We start from the raw sequence: 17,448 nt of genomic DNA, 5'->3' as shown, positions 1-17,448 counted from the left end.
CGTAGCTACTGCTTCATGAATGAAGCGTAGCGCAGATAATTTGCGTAGGCGCAGGGTAAAAACGGTACGCTGCGCCTCCGTAAGAAGTGCGCAGCGGTACCTGAATCTACCCCACTGTTCTTTAAAAAAAAAAAATTGTGTCACTTTTATTCCTATTACAAGGAATGTAAGCATCCCTTTTAATAGAAAAAAAGCATGACAAGACCTCCAAAATATGAAATCTGGGGTCAAAAAGACCTCAGATCTCATATTTACACTACAATGTAATAAAAAATAAATTAAAAAAAATGTTGTTTGGAGAAAATCTCCCTTTAAGAGCTATGGGCGAAAGTGAAGTTTTGACGTCGCTTCCACCCTGCAAAGGTATGGAGATGGGTGGGGGCCATCTTCCCCTCACGGCAGCTACGGTAAGCGGCGGAGGGCACTGGAGCACCAAGGGAGCGGAGGGGCCCTCTCCCACCACCGATAAAAGTGATCTTGTGGCGAATCCGCTGCTGAGACCACTTTTATCTGAAAGCCGACCGCTCGCAAAATAAGTGGATACCGGGATTATGGCAGCTAGCTGCAGCCATATCAACGATATTCCACTTAAAACAGCCAACGTATAATGACGGTGGGCGGTCGGCAAGTGGTTAATTGTAGTCAACTTACAGTCCTTAACTGTATAGGCATTTTTTTTTGGTAAAGGTGAACTATCCCTTTAAAGACTAGAGTGAGGAGATTCATCCAATGATCATGCTCTTAGCTGATATCTGCACAAACATACATTGTCGGTTGACAGTTGTTCAAAATGGTCAGAATCGTCCATACTGAATGATTTACTGAACCTGAGCATGGGTATCTTTAGATAAGCACCAGCATCAGATGAGAGTTACATTGTGTAACTCCTAGTTGATGAAGACAATGTATGTAACAGCGGTTGAGTCTCTGCTTCGGTTTCTTCGTCAGTTCTGTCTTTTCGGCAGTAAGTGCAACATGTTCTTGCAGGAATTTCCTTATATTCCAGAAGTGTTTCATACTTGTCTGTCACAGGAGAGAAATCAAAATCTGCCACCTAGAGTAGAAAGAAAGAGGGATTAGAACAGAAAATAGACTTTTTCACTGTAATTTAGATAAGCTGGAGAGGTAAACTTTATTTTTACTTTATCTAATCGGGCAGTTCTTCCCACCTGCCCTGTTAAAGGCTGGGCAGGAAGGGGTTAAGGCAGCCATTCTGTGGAACCCTAGATTTCCTCTAGAGGTTGTTAGGGGTTCCTTGAGCTGTGATTGCTTGACCTCTGCTCTGAAGACACCTGCATAGCTACGAGGCCATTGCCACATGACAATGCCAGCTACATGTCACCAAAAATCTTTTTAGTTGCCTGTAAGGGTGTCATTCTGATCTCCAATGTAAGAGGGTCATTCTTGCCACTGACCACCAATGTAAGGGACATTCTTCCCAGTGATCAACAATGAAAGAAGGGCATTCTTCCCACTGATCACCAAAGTAAGAAGGGCATTCTTCCTATTCATGTCCCGTAAAAGGGGCATTTTTCCCACTGCTCACCAATGCAAGAGGGTATTCTTCCTATTGATCACCAAAGTAAAAAGTGAATTCTTCCCATTCACCACCAATAAAATAGGCATTCTTCCCCCTGATCACAAGTGTAAATAGGGCATTCTTACCACTGCTCACCAATGTAATGAGCATTCTTCCCCCCTGATCATCAATGTAATGGGTATTCTTCCCACTGATCGCCAATGTAAGAGGGCATTCTTTCCACTAATCACCAAAGAAGGGCATTCTTCTTACTCATCACCAATGTAAGAGGGTAGTCTTCCTACTGGTCACCAATGTAAGAGGGCATTCTTCCCAGTGACCACCAATGTAAAGGACATTCTTCCCATTCACCACCAATAAAAGGGACATTCTTCCCCCAGATCACCAATGTAAGAAGAGCATTCTTTCCACTCATCAGTCATCACCAATGTAACAGGGAATTCTTCTCCCTGATCACCAGTGTAAGAGGGGTATTCTCCCTATGAACTACAAATGTAAGGGGCATTCTACCCCCTGCTCACCAATGTAAGAGGGTAAATTCTTCCCACTGACCAACAATGTAAAAGGGAGCATTTTTCCCACTGCTCACCAATGTATGAGGGGCATTCCTCCCACTGACTGCCAATTTAAGGGGCATGCGTCCCACTGATTACCAACATAAAGGGCATTCTTCACACTCATCACCAGTGTAAGAAAGGAATTCTTCCCACTGACCACCAAAGTAAGGGGCATTTTTTCCACCGACCCTTGATGAATTGGTTTAAGCAGGCTTTCTTCAAAACCTAAAAACTATTTTTGGGGGTTCCTTTTGGGGTAAAAAAAAGGTTAAAAAAGGCTGTCTCAAAGGATGGTTGCATCTTTACATAAACCTCCTTCTTTTATTCCTCACTATGCTCATCAAAAAGTGAGAAAAAAAATGTCTTCAGACTTCAGATGAACATGAGTGGAAATCTAACTGCTGTGGCCTGGTTCGGGCGTCCCTTACGGACGAGTCTCCACTGGTGCAAAGGAAGAGGGGGGGTATGGGATTGTAGGAGGCTATGGGGACAGAAAGGGGATTGGGGGAGAAGAATGGGGTTCCCACTCACACTCAATACTAACCAAGCACCACCAGAGTTCCTCAGTGTGTCCTTCATGCAGAGAGAAGTTCTCAAAAGTCTTGAGAGCCCCTGAACACAGTTAATGCTGCCCAGGTGACTGTGTATCTTTCTTGTTTGTCAAGAGCTTAAGTGTTGGTTTGAATGAAGTAAAGCCCCGTATACACGATCAGAAAAGTGTATAAAAAATACAGATTTCAAATTGATCGTACAATAATCTGATCGTTAGTACACAGATTTCGCCCAAAATGATCTGAAGTGACAAACATGAAAACCTTTCTCATACGATACCAGATCGTACGATTTTCATTTAATCAGTGCAATTTCCATCTGAAAATAGAATACCAATACAATAAGTATATCACTTCTGAATTTTTATTATGTTGTACGAGAATTTTCGTACTTTAGTAACCTCTTCGTTTTCGATATGGAGACTAGCATGCAAAAAAAAAAAAAAAAAACGGATGTTCATTCTTTTGATAATCTCATTGTGTATACGAGGCTTTACAGTCAATGAGAGGTTACATGACCCATTCCTATCTTTGTCTACATTCTCCAGATAATAAGTTGCACATGCAGACATGATAAAACTGTTGTTTACCTGCTATTTACCCATTTTCTTTTCACTAACAATATCATGACTTACAGCTCCCCCTCCAGTCACTGATGCATCACACATGTTAGAATGACTGCAATGACTATGCTAGACGTATAGATTGACTGAGTCACATTGCTGACATTCCAACTCTAATTTTTGCTTTGCAGGGGAGTATCAGAATTGTATATAATAGTAGATTTTAGTAATAGTAGAATTATAGTAGCAGTATGAGTATGTATTAGTAAATCAAAACCTGTTTAAACCATTATACAGCAAATAGGTATTTTTTTGTTGTTTTTTTATTTTCAATGTTGCTCAAAATGTCTTACATTCATTGTAATATTCATGCACAAATACCGATTTCTGTAGAAAAATTGTTGTGCTTGGAAACATTACTCAAAGGGGAAGATTAGGATTATAAGAAAAGGGATAAAATGCCCACTGGGCCACTCTGATTTTGACAAATGTGTGGAGACCCTATTTCAATGTAGTATATGTTCAAAGTGACCCTGTAATATCCTTATACATAGCAAAGTTACCATAAGGTTTTACCCCAGCTTACAGGTAAGCAAAAGGGGGGCAGCTGCACTACAGAAGGTTTTTCCACCTTAATGCATAGAATGCATTAAGCTGAAAAAGCTTGAGGGTTTACAACCCCTTTAACCACTTCCCTACCGCCCATCGTCAAATGACGTCCACAGATGGGATCTCCCATCCTGGGTGGACGTCATATGACGTCCTGGGCTTCCCAGCCGTCTAGGGGGCGCACGTGGAATAGTGTGAGTCCCGGTGCGCGTGCCCGGCTGCCACGATGTCCGCCGGGCACCCGCGATTGCCTGCAACACACAGATCCACGGTCCTGTTAGCTGAGGAGACCGATGTGTCTTCCCAGTACAGAGAAACACACATCGGTCTCCTCCTCTTGCGTGTCCCCTCTCCCTACAGTTAGAATTACACACTACGGAACATATTAACCCCTTCAGTGCCCTAAGGGTTAACCCCTTCCCTGCCAGTCACATTTATACAGTAATCAATGTATTTTTATAGCACTGGTCGCTGCATAAATGTGAATGGTCCCAAAAATGCGTCAAAAGTGTCCAATATGTCTGTCGCAATGTCACGGTCACAATAAAAATCGCAGATCGCCGCCATTACTAGTAAAAAAAAAAATGCAATAAAACTATCCCCTATTTTGTAGACGCTATAACTTTTGCGCAAACCAATCAATATACGCTTATTGCGATTTTTTTTTTACCAAAAATATGTAGAAGAATACGTATCGGCCTAAACTGAGGAAAAACATTTTTTTTTCAATTTTTTGGGGATATTTATTAGAGCAAAAGGTTAAAAATATTGCATTTCTTTTTCAAAATTGTCGCTCTATTTTTGTTTATAGCGCAAAAAAACTGCAGAGGTGATCAAATACCACCAAAAGAAAGCTCTATTTGTGGGGAAAAAAGGACGTCAATTTTGTTTGGGAGCCACGTCGCATGACCGTGCAATTGTCAGTTAAAGCGACGCAGTGCCGAATCGCAAAAAGTGCTCTGGTGAAGAAAGGGGGTAAGTTCTTCCGGGGCTGAAGTGGTTAAAACAACCCCAGTCCTCTCTAGCAAATATAGGGTAGACATTACACTATCTTCCCAACGAACATGTGGTTAATCTTTATTTAATCTTCTCATCTTCCCCAAATCATAGACAGGGGATAAAAGGCACTATATAGTCTAAAATCCTCTCTACTAAAACAATACAAAACTATAATGCCATTACATTGAGATGTGTCTATATCCCAATACTAAGGAAGGTCTCGCCTGTGTACTAGCAGCATTGCTGGCTCCAGCTATGAACCTCAGGCTGTGAACGGACAACAAGATGACTTCACGTCAAACAAGCAACCTACGCGTTTTGGCATTATGTCATCTTTAGGGACAAAATAAGTTCCTCATACCTCGACGATTGAGTTTTTCATGGTTCCTTCAAAAGTCAATTTTGGAAGCTGGCAGCACTATAAATGTGGGAGGAGATACTCTGCAGTGCTTGCTATACAGCCTCATAGTTACTTAGCCATCTATAGAATAAAGACAAGTTTCCAGTTGGTCACTAAACTCTAAGGCCCAGATTCTCAACCGAGATACGACGGCGTATCTCCAGATACGCCGTCGTATCTCTGCGTTGAGCCGTCGTATCTACGCGACTGATTCTTAGAATCAGTTACGCATAGATATCCATTAGATCCGACAGGCGTAAGTCTCTTACGCCGTCGGATCTTAAGTGCATTTTTTTTTGGCCCGCTAGGTGGCGCTTCCGTCGAAATCCGCGTTGAGTATGCAAATTAGCTAGATACGCGAATTCCTGAACGTACTCGCAGCCGACGCAGTAAAGTTACGACGTTTACGTTAGGCTTTTCCTGGTGTAAAGTTTCCCCTGGGTCTATGAGGCGCAGCCAATGTTAAGTATGGCCGTCGTTCCCGCGTCGAAATTTTAAAAAGTTACGTTGTTTGCGTAAGTCGTCCGTGAATGGGGCTGGACGTCATTTACATTCACGTCGAAACCAATGACGTACTTGCGACGTCATTTGGAGCAATGCACACTGGAATATTTTACGGACAGGGAATGCGCATTTTGTTCGGCGCGGGGACGCGCTTCATTTAACCACTTCCGGACCGCCGCATGTACATTTACGTTGGCAGAATGGCACGGACAGGCACATTGGCGTACCTGTACGTCCCTGCCTAGACGTGGGTCGGGGGTCCAATCTGGACCCCCCCCATACATGCGGCGGTTCCCGTGGCTTCAGGAGCGATCCGGGACGAGGGCGCGGCTATTCGTTTCTAGCCGCCCCCTCGCGATCGCTCCCTGGAGCTGAAGAACGGGGAAAGCCGTATGTAAACACGGCTTCCCCGTGCTTCACTGTGGCGGCTGCATCGATCGAGTGATCCCTTTTTATAGGGAAACTCGATCGATGACGTCAGACCTACAGCCACACCCCCCTACAGTTGTAAACACACACTAGGTGAACTCTAACTCCTACAGCGCCCCCTGTGGTTAACTCCCAAACTGCAACTGTCATTTTCACAATAAACAATGCAATTTAAATGCATTTTTTGCTGTGAAAATGACAATGGTCCCAAAAATGTGTCAAAATTGTCCGAAGTGTCCGCCATAATGTCGCAGTCACGAAAAAAATCGATGATCGCCACCATTAGTAGTAAAAAAAATAATATTAATAAAACTATCCCCTATTTTGTAAACGCTATAAATTTTGCGCAAACCAATCGATAAACGCTTATTGCAATTTTTTTTACCAAAAATAGGTAGAAGAATACGTATCGGCCTAAACTGAGGAAAAAAAATAATTTATATATGTTTTTGGGGGATATTTATTATAGCAAAAAGAAAAAAATATTGCATTTTTTTCAAAATTGTCGCTCTATTTTTGTTTATAGCGCAAAAAATAAAAACCGCAGAGGTGATCAAATACCACCAAAAGAAAGCCCTATTTGTGGAGAAAAAAGGACGCCAATTATGTTTGGGAGCCACGTCGCACGACCGCGCAATTGTCTGTTAAAGCAACGCAGTGCCGAATTGTAAAAACCCCTTGGGTCATTTAGCAGCATATTGGTCCGGTCCTTAAGTGGTTAAATGATACACGCCCCCTACCCGCCGAATTTGAATTCCGCCGGGTGATTTACGCTACGCCGCCGCAACTTTACAGGCAAATGCTTTGTGAATAAAGCACTTGCCTGAAAAACTTGCGGCGGCGTAATGTAAATGAGATACGTTACGCCCGCACAATTTTGCGCCGATCTACGTGAATCTGGGCCTAAATAACCACCTTCAGATTTGAAAAGTTAGTACTTTATTTTAACAGTCTGGATAACATGGGGACCGAGCCTTGATGTGTCTAAGACCAGTACAATCATAACTAAACATAATAAAGTGCCTCAAAAGACAGGGCCTAGTACTATAAAGATCATCAAAGTAAACTTTGGATTTTAACACTGACATAATCTTTAATGGATCATTTGAAACACAGAACAGGGTTGTCTTGCACCCTGGACGGTGAAATCCAAGGATGTGGTGGTGCTCTGGGCATGGATTTTCATTATAGTTCTCACATCCTTCTCTGCATTAAATGATCTGTATTTGTCAATCTAAGATGATCTATATGGTGGCCATATACAGCAGAGGGTTGCATAAAGATTTTTTAAGATTGGTGCATAAACATGCCATCTGGGACTGCCTATAATGTACATGCATGTTTAGGTATATGGAAACATGGACAGGGGCATTAACCTCCCTGGCGGTAAACCCGAGCGTGACTCGGGGTTGGTTTCCAATGTTAGGATCGGTATCCCCGAGTCACGCTCGGGGTGGACGTGCAGAGTGTGCAGCGGCGCGGCTTACCTTTCGCTGGATCCACAGGCAAGTTACTTACCTTGTCCCTGGATCCAGCGATGCCACCCCGCTGTGTGAGCGAGCGGGACCTCCTCGCTCGATTCACAGTCTCCCCGTATGCCGCCGATCTCCGTTCCCTGCGACGTTACGACGCACGGGGACGGAGATCGGCACCAAATTCAAAAAAGTAAACAAACACTTTACATACAGTATACTGTAATCTTATAGATTACAGTACTGTATGTAAAAAATACACACCCCCCTTGTCCCTAGTGGTCTGCCCAGTACCCTACATGTACTTTTATATAATAAAAAATGTTCTTTCTGCCTAAAAAAATGTAGATTGTCCAAAAGTGTCCCTTTATGTCAAAAATGGTTTTAGATCAGCTAGAAAACAGCGATAATAAATTATAATCACTTGCAGAAATGTGCGATAGCGATTTGTGGGGAAATTTGTCATAAAAAAAAAAAAATGACAGCGACAATTCTGCAACTGAGCAAATTTCAGTGATTTTGAGTTGATTACATTTTTGAATAATTTTTATTATAATTATATTATTATTTGTTATAATTATTTATTATATTATAATTTATAATTTTGTTTTAAAAAAAAAATCATACCCGGGATGCCTACAAGACTCTTGCTTGGTCAGATTTAAGTGAGTTATTTCTAAAAATTACAGGCCTACAGTATAAAACGCCAATTTCCTTGCAAAATAATTGTGCTGCTTTTGGTACGTAATTCCAGACAGAATCATACCGCCAGGGAGGTTAACAGACCTACTGCTGGTGCTGTTTTACATTGGCACAAAGCAGAAGCTATTGTAAGATAGGCTGCACCAGGTAGTCTGACGTGGTCTACCTGTGACCAAAAATATGCAAATGGGGAAAAGTTCCATTTCAATAGCCATCTGAAGTTTTCAGGGAAAAACATCTTTACTGCAACCCACATCATTTGTCACCTCCAACAATACAGGATGAAAGCTAGCAATACGTAATCCTCTCTCTACCAATACTGCTCATCAGTTCAGAAGTTTGGATCTGCCTGTACTCATTATAGAACAAAAGGTTCAAACACACAGCTGGGATTTTTGTTATTTTAGAAAATATGACACATTGCTGCTCTCTATTCAACGCCTTCACAGACATTCACAACCCGTCTCCATACTGCCAGCAGACGCGCAATGTCAGGAAATGAAAAACTTACTTGTGTACTGTATTTTTGCACACAATGCTAGGATCAACTTTTAGAATGTTAGTGTACAACATATGGTCTAGTTATACTGAAATAGGTTTTAAATCCACATAAACTGTAGCTTATGGAACAGTACTCTTTTGTGTAGTATTCTTGGTTGAGCATGTATGAATGCATCACATCTTACAGACCACACTTTCACTGCAAAGTGCTTCCCTAGGGATGAGCCCGATGTTCGAGTCGAACGTAAGTTCGACTCAAACATCGGGTGTTCGCCTGTTCACCGAATAGCAAACAATTTGGGGTGTTCGTGGCAAATTCGAAAGCCACGGAACACACTTTAAAAGTCTATGGGAGAAATCAAAAGAGCACATTTTAAAGGTTAATATGCAAGTTATTGTCATAAAAAGTTTTTGGGGACCCGGGTCCTGCCCCAGGGGACATATATCAATGCAAAAAAAAGTTTTAAAAACTTCCTTTTTTTGCAGGAGCAGTGATTTTAATAATGCTTAAAGTGAAACAATAAAAGTGAAATATTCCTTTAAATTTCGTACCTGGGGGTGTCTATAGTATGCCTGTAAAGTAGTGCATGTTTCCCGTGTTAACAGTAACAGTCCCTGCACAAAATACAATTTTTAAAGGAAAAAAAGTAATTTAAAACTACTACTATAATGAATTGTTGTGTCCCGGCAATACAGATAAAAGTAATTGAAAAAAAATGGCATGGGTTCCCCCCAGTCCATTACCAGGCCCTTTGGGTCTAGTAAGAATATTTATGGGAACCCCGAACCAAAATTTAAAAAAATTGTTGCGTGGGGGTTTCCCCCCAAATTCCATACCAGGCGCTTCAGGTCTGGTATGGATATTAAGGGGAACCCTGCGCCAATTTTTTTTTCTTTAAAATCCATACCAGACCCTTATCCGAGCACGCAACCTGGCAGGCCACAGGAAAAGGGGGGCGAGAGAGCACCCCCCTCCTGAATCGTACCAGGCCACATGCCCTCAACATGGGGAGGATGTCCCCATGTAATGGGGACAAGGGTCTCATCCCCACAACCATTGCCTGGTGGTTGTGGGGGTTTGCGGGCGGGGAGGCTTTTCAGAATATAGAAGCCCCCTTTAACAAAGGGGACCCCCAGATTCCCCAGAGCTCATCGTGTCAGAACGCGGTGACGTAAAACACAACGACGTGCTGAAAAAAATGAAGTTCAATGCTTCCAAGCATGCATCGACTTGATTCTAAGAATGCATGGATTTTTAACCGATGGTCGTGCCTACTAACGATCGGTTTTGACCTATCGGTTAGGAATCCATAGGTTAAATTTAAAGCAAGTTGCCTTTTTTTTAACCTATGGTTAAATAACCTATGGGGCCCACACACGATCGGTTTTGACCGATGAAAACAGTCCATCAGACCGTTGTCCTCTGGTTAACCTATCGTGTGTACGAGACCTGAGAGCGATAACACCAAACTTCACACCTGCTCCCCATTAACACCTGAGACCTTGTAACACTAACAAGTCACATAACACCAGGGAGGGAAAATGGCTATTTAGGCCCAATTTGGACATTTTCACTTAGGTGTGTACTCACTTCTGTTACCAGGGGTTTAGACATTAATGGCTGTGGGGTAGATCCACAGAGCAAGTACGCCGGCGTATCTACTGATACGCCGGCGTACTTTCAAATTACCCGCGTCATATCTTTAGTTTGAATCCTCAAACCAAGATACAACGTCATCTGGGTTTGATCCGACAGGCGTACGGCTTCGTACGCCTTCGGATCGTAGATGCAATACTTCGGCGTCCGCTGGGTGGAGTTTGCGTAGTTTTCCGCGTCGGGTATGCAAATTAGCTATTTCCGACGATCCACGAACGTACGCGCGGCCGTCGCATTCTCTTACGTAGTCTCTAGTCTGCATTTTCGGCGTATAGTTAAAGCTGGTATTTTGCGGCGTATAGTTAGATTTGCCATGTTAAGTATGGCCGTCGTTCCCGCCGTCGAAATTTGATTTTTTTTTTATTTTTTGCATAAGTCGTCCGTGAATCGGGATGGACGTAACTCACGTCTAAGTTAAAAAAATGACGTCCTAGCGACGTCATTTAGCGCAATGCACGACGGGAAATTTCGGGACGACGCATGCACAGTTCAATCGGCGCAGGGACGCGCTTCATTTAAATTAAACCCACCCCCTAATCGCCGATTTGAATTCCGCTGCCAGAAATACACTACGCCGCCGTAACTTACGGCGCGAAATCGTTCAGGATTCGAAATTCCGCCAGGTAAGGTACGGCGGCGTAGCGTATCTCTGATACGCTGCACGGATCTAAATGTATGTGGATCTGGCCCTGTGTGTTGAGTTATTTTGAGGGGACAGCAAATTTACAATGTTATACAAGCTGTACACTCACTACTTTACATTGTAGCGAAGTGTATTTTCTTCAGTGTTGTCACATGAAAAGATATAATAAAAATATTTACAAAAATGTGAGGGGTGTACTCACTTTTGTAAAATACTGTATAATGGGGTAAAAAAACAGCCAAGCAATTTAAGCTTTTAAAATCAAATCAGAAAATGAAGCTCCCACATTTCTCTCATATAAATTAGCATAACAAGCAAGAATACGCATTGCGCCCATGAAAACTCACGCCATAGTGGTCTGTAGAAAATCTTGGAACTGTTGAAACCCAGGATGCCCTGCTCCCCACATGCTTTCTTTCTACAGATTACAATAATTTTTTTTCACCATTAAAGATCTTTGATTTTATCCCTCTTTATTTTTTTTTGTAAGATGTGCATTTTTTACACAAACAAAAGACCCCATTCTCATAGCAAGTGTACTGATGAGACCACATTCCTTCTACTTGCCTTTCATCTGTCATTTCCTTTGTAGTGTTTTGATCCATCAACCAACCTACGTCATTCCAATTTGTTTTCATACCTGCAGCTTTCTCTGCGTACATACAAGTCTGTTCTTCTAATAAGGTTCAGATTCTGTGATGGCTCATATCACAAGCTGTCTTCTGTACATCACACCACAAGTGTAAATTGCTTTCTGCTACTGTGAAGAGTCGTCCTTATTCATCTCCCTGCAATGCCAGCCTCAGAGCCTACAAACATGGGGCGCTGTGTATTGTACCTTTGCTTTTAGCTGCAGCATAAAAAATATCAGGATGATGCTTCATGAAACACCATTTGTAATTGTCGGCTAAGACAGGGTTTTCTTAATGTAATGCAACACATCCTGGAAGGGCATTAACCACTTAAGACCCGGACCAATATGCAGGTTAAAGGGGAGTTCCACCCACAATTTCACTTTTTAAATATAAATACCCCTGTAATACACAAGCTTAATGTATTCTAGTAAAGTTAGTCTGTAAACTAAGGTCCGTTTTGTTAGGTTGTTACAGCATTTAAATAGTTTATAATCTAGAAATAGACCGTGGCCATCTTAAGTGTGGGCATCATGAATCCAGACTGTATGACTTCCTGGATTTCAGCTTTGCATTTCTCGCACATGCTCAGTGCACAAGCAATGTAATAGGTTTCAGTCAGGTTTGCAAGGACTACTGGGAAACATGATGCCTATCCCAGAAACCCTTGCAAATAGCCTAGGCAAATAAGGAGGAGGAAGTAATGAAGGACTACAAAATAAAGGTATTTACAAGCAAAAATTAAATAAAAATTGTCCATTCTGAACACTATGAGATTAGAGCATGCAGCACAGACAAACATAAAAAAATGGGTGGAACTCCACTTTAAAGCGGGGGTTCACCCAAAAAAAAAAAAATTTAACATTAAATCTAGCAGAGCCAGCATAGTAAGGGCATTTACTTTCGGCAGGTATTTTTTTTTTTCTCCGTACATACCTTTATATTCTGTTTTTGTCCAGGGCTTCCGGGTTTCCGATGACTGCGGGACTGGGTGTTCCTATCCTTCGGTTCGATGATTGACGGCTTGTGAAACAGGTGACCTGTCGCACAACGCGCATCACCAGATGTCGGGAAATAGCCGAGCTGTGAGTCGGCACTATACGGCGCCTGCGAAGTCAGCTCTACACAGGCGCCGTATAGTGCCGACTCGCAGCTCGGCTATTTCCGGAAATCTGGTGACGCGTGTTGTGCGACAGGTCACCTGTTTCACAAGCCATCAATCATCGAACCGAAGGATAGGAACGCCCAGTCCTGCAGTCATCAGAACCCTGAGGCAGGGATAGGAACGCTCAGTCCTGGAGTCATCAGAACGCGGAAGCCCTGGACCAAATCAGATCATAAAGGTATGTACGGAGAAAAAAAAAAAAGACCTGCCGAAAGTAAATGCCCTTATTATGCTTGGTCTAATGTTAAAAAAATAGTTTTTAGGGTGAATCTCCACTTTAAGGACCTTGCCCCTTTTTGCGATTCGGCACTGCGTTGTTTTAACTGACAATTGCGCGGTCGTGCGACGTGGCTCCCAAACAAAATGTACGTCCTTTTTTCCCCACAAATAGAGCTTTCTTTTGGTTGTATTTGATCACCTCTGCGGTTTTTATTTTTTGCGCTATAAACAAATATAGAGCCACAATTTAAAAAAAAAAGGCAATAATTTTTACTTTTTGCTATAATAAATATCCCCACAAAAGATCTAAAAAAACATTTTTTTCCTCAGTTTAGGCCGATACGTATTCTTCTACCTATTTTTGGTAAAATAAAATAAATTATAGCGTTTACAAAATAGGGGATAGTTTATAGCGTTTACAAAATAGGGGATAGTTTTATAGCATTTTTGTTAATAATTTTTTTACTACTAATGGCGGCGATCAGCGATTTTCTTTGTGACTACGACATTATGGCGGACACATCGGACAATTTTGACACATTTTTGGGACCATTGTCATTTTCACAGCAAAAAGTGCTATAAAAATGCATTGATTACTGTGAAAATGGCAATTGCAGTTTAGGAGTTAACCACTAGGGGGCACTGTAGGGGTTAAGTGTGACCTCATATGTGTTTCTAACTGTAGGGGGCGGGTCTGGACGTGTGACGTCATTAATCGTCTTTCCCGATATCAGGGAACAGGCCATTAATGACAGTGCCACTGTGAAGAACGGGGAAGGTGTGTTTACACACACCTCTCCCCGTTCTTCAGCTCCTGTGACCGATCACGGGACACCGGCGGCGATCGGGTTCCGCGGGTCCCGCGGTCACGGAGCTTCGAACCGGGTCGGGTGTGCGCGACCCACGGCTGGGCTCTTAAAGGTGATGTACCTGTACGTGCCCGTGCCCAGTCGTGCCATTCTGCCAATGAATATGTGCAGGAGGCGGTCCTTAAGTGGTTAAGGCACTTATGGGCCACCTAACAAAAGATGGGGAAATAGCTTGGATCCAAATGATATATCACACCTTTAATTATTTTCAAATGGTCTGTAAGACCTGCCTTTTGTAGTCATTTTAATGTTATTTCCTCTATTCAATGGTCTTTCTATGTGTTGAGTCATACCAATGCACAGAAATGTGTTGGGAGGACAATTCAAAAGCAACATTGACTCATCTCTGCAAATTTGAAAGAGCCAAGGTAATAGATTCTGAACACAGCGTGCAAATGATACTCCAATGTAATAACTCACACCTGCTCTTTTGCAACCAACATTCTATTGAGACATATTAGGAAAAAATAATTATCTTTTTTTCTTCTCTGGGAAAATCAATATGAATGTGCTCCTGTGATTGTACATTCATATACACTGGTCTCATCTTCAAATTAAATTAGCATAAAAAAAGTGAAGACACCCGTACTACAAAGACAAAGGCCAATGAATGCCTTATCAGATGTGCCAACACAGAATGCACCCCTTAAAGGGAAGATATAGGGGGAATTCACTAAGGGCTCTTTTACACAGGACAGATCCGTGATGATTCTCCCAGTGAACCTCCGCTGAGCCGGCAGATGACAGGGTGGTCCCCGCACATTGTTCACAACACATGCTGGCTTAACTTCCTGCTCCCTTCCTGTACTGTAGTTGCGCTTTACTGTTCCTTACTACAATCTATGGCTGCCAAACTGGTCCAGGACTGAGCCATAGGAAGCCCTATTAATACTACCTAGCCTAATCCTCCTTGCTAGAATATTGTGCCATCTCCAGCCTGTATCTCGCTCCTGTTTTCCCTGCTGCCGTCCATATTTGCTACTGCTCGTTATCGACCCTTGGCTTGTTCCTCGACTACCCTTCTGCCTGATCCCAACCAGCAACTACTCGTTACCAACCTTTTGGCTTGTTTACTGACCACGCTTCTGTTTGATCCTTACCTGCTTATCTCCGCTACTGAACCCCGGCTTGCTCACCTCCTAATGGGGCAATCCTGAAGATAGCGACCTGGTACTAACACGCAGCAAAATCCATCTCCACCATAAGGAGCTCTGGTGAACATTGCTTAGTACTTAGACTCCACACCACAGGTGAGCCTGTGTCATCTGCCAGGGTGACTGCCTGTGTACCTATCCTGCTGGTCAGTGATAGACCTGCAACTGCTATAGCAATTGGTTTTCGAGCCTGACACCTGATTGTGACACAGTCACTGCTTGGGTATTTGGACATGCAGAGGGGGACAAAAACGGCACACCCAGAATAAACCTACTGCGCAATCGCGCCTAACGTCACCCACGCTTGCAGGGCAATTGCTATGGAAACCAGGCCCGGACTGGGACAAAAAATAGGTCTGGGCATTTTAGACTGAGCAGCCCGGGGGGGGGGGGGGGGGGCGCGGCGCCGCTTCGAGACGGCGGTTAATGATGGGATGTGGGGTTCCAGCACCTTGTACCTCTGGACTCCTTTACATTATACAGCACCTTGCACCTCTGGACCCCTTTACATTACCCCTACAGTACAGACCCCCTCCTTACAGTACAGACCCCCCTACATTACAGAACCCCCCTACATTACAGACCCCCTACAATACAGAACCCCCCTACATTTCAGACGCCCCTACAATACAGAACCCCCCCCCTACATTTCAGACACCCCTACAATACAGAACCCCCTACATTCCAGACCCCCCTACAATACAGAATCCCCCCTACATTTCAGACCCCCCTGCAATACAGAACCCCCCCCCTACATTTCAGACCCCCCCTACAATACAGAACCCCCCCTACATTACAGACCCCCCTACAATACAGAACCCCCCTACATTTCAGACCCCCCCTACAATACAGAACCCCCCCCTACATTACAGACCCCCCTACAACACAGAACCCCCTAAATTACAGATCCCCAAACAATACAGAATCCCCCCTACAATACAGACCCCCCTCCCTTCAGACCCATAATGTACCTCAGATCAGCGCGGGACTGCATGTCGGGTCCCCTCCCCCTGTGTAGACATAAAGGAGGAGGGGGGAGGCGGCTTCACTCTGCTTGGCTTTGTGAGACAGCCGAGCCGAGACTGATTAGATCATCAGAGCTGCGGCCACCGTGCCAGAGAGAAGGGAATCGTTGCAGGTCCGGCCCCCTGATGTGCCGACGGGTGTCAATTTCACTCGAGTGCGGTACCAACTCGCAGCTGAGAGTTTACTGGGGGGAGACGTGACATGCGGCCCGCAGGCCACCGCATATATGCCCGGTATGCCCTATGGCCAGTCGGGGCATGATGGAAACTACAAAAGTGAGTACACTTTCACAGGCAGTGATTAATTGCCTGTGCTATCTAGATTTCAAAAAGCACAAGTTGTATTGGAGGGTTTACAACCACTTTAAGCAGCACTTTACACATACACATACAGTATATTGTACGATTACTATCATGTATCAGTCCCTGCCCTCAAGGAGCTTACAATCTAAGGTACAGATGACCAGTTATTTGTCCCTGAAGTACACACTATAACATAAGAGGCTACTCTTTCTAGGAAACACATATCCTGATTGGCAGTGCATTCCAATGGGCAATAAATATATAAATGCGAAGATTATTAAATGTATTCATAAATGATATAGACTAGAGGATGGGATAAATAACTCAATCTCAGTTTTTGCGGACGACACAAAATTAAGCAGGGCAATAACTTCCCATCAGGATATAGAAATTTTACAGAAAGACCTGAACAAAAGAATGAAGTAGGCAAATACATGGTAAATGAGGTTTAATGTGGAGAAAGGTGAAGTAATGCACTTGGGGGCAAAAAACATAAATGCAAACTACTCACTAGGGGGAGAAGCTCTGGGGGGGGGGGGGAACAAGGATGGAGAAAGATCTGGAGGTCCTAGTAGATGACAGATTGAGCAATAGCATGCAATGTCAAGCTGCAGCTTCCAAAGACGGCAGAATACTAGCATGCATTAAAAGGGATATACAGTACTCCAGGGATAAAGCTATAATCCTACCACTTTATAAGACTCTGGTTAGGCCACATCTGGAGTATTCTGTCCAGTTATGGTAACCAGTCCTCAGAAGGGATGTGCTGGAACTGGAGAGAGTCCAAAGAAGGGCAACAAAACTAATAAGGGGATCGGAGGACCTCAATTACGAGGAACGACTGCAAACACTACATTTATTCTCACTGGAGAAACGACGCTTGAGAGGAGATATGATAGCGATTTACAAATATCTCAATAGAGATCCCAGCATAGGAAAAAAATATATTCAGTC

The 17,448-nt window shown here is 43.3% G+C and overlaps 1 protein-coding gene across 1 annotated transcript in view; it reads right to left on the bottom strand.

The window, feature by feature from the left end:
* Window positions 1–451: 451 nt before the first annotated feature.
* The window catches only part of TMEM130 (transmembrane protein 130), a 73,280-nt gene continuing 56,283 nt past the window's right edge, over window positions 452–17,448 (bottom strand). Inside the window, exon 8 of the mRNA XM_040356784.1 lies at window positions 452–1,054. Within this exon, the coding sequence (XP_040212718.1) occupies window positions 872–1,054 (183 nt within the window). The 3' untranslated portion in view covers window positions 452–871. The remainder of the gene's footprint in view (window positions 1,055–17,448) is intronic.

The sequence above is a fragment of the Rana temporaria genome, chromosome 6 (genome assembly GCF_905171775.1).
Source record: "Rana temporaria chromosome 6, aRanTem1.1, whole genome shotgun sequence".
NCBI classification, from domain to species: Eukaryota; Metazoa; Chordata; class Amphibia; order Anura; family Ranidae; genus Rana; species Rana temporaria.
This window is presented reverse-complemented; position numbering and strand designations above follow the sequence as displayed.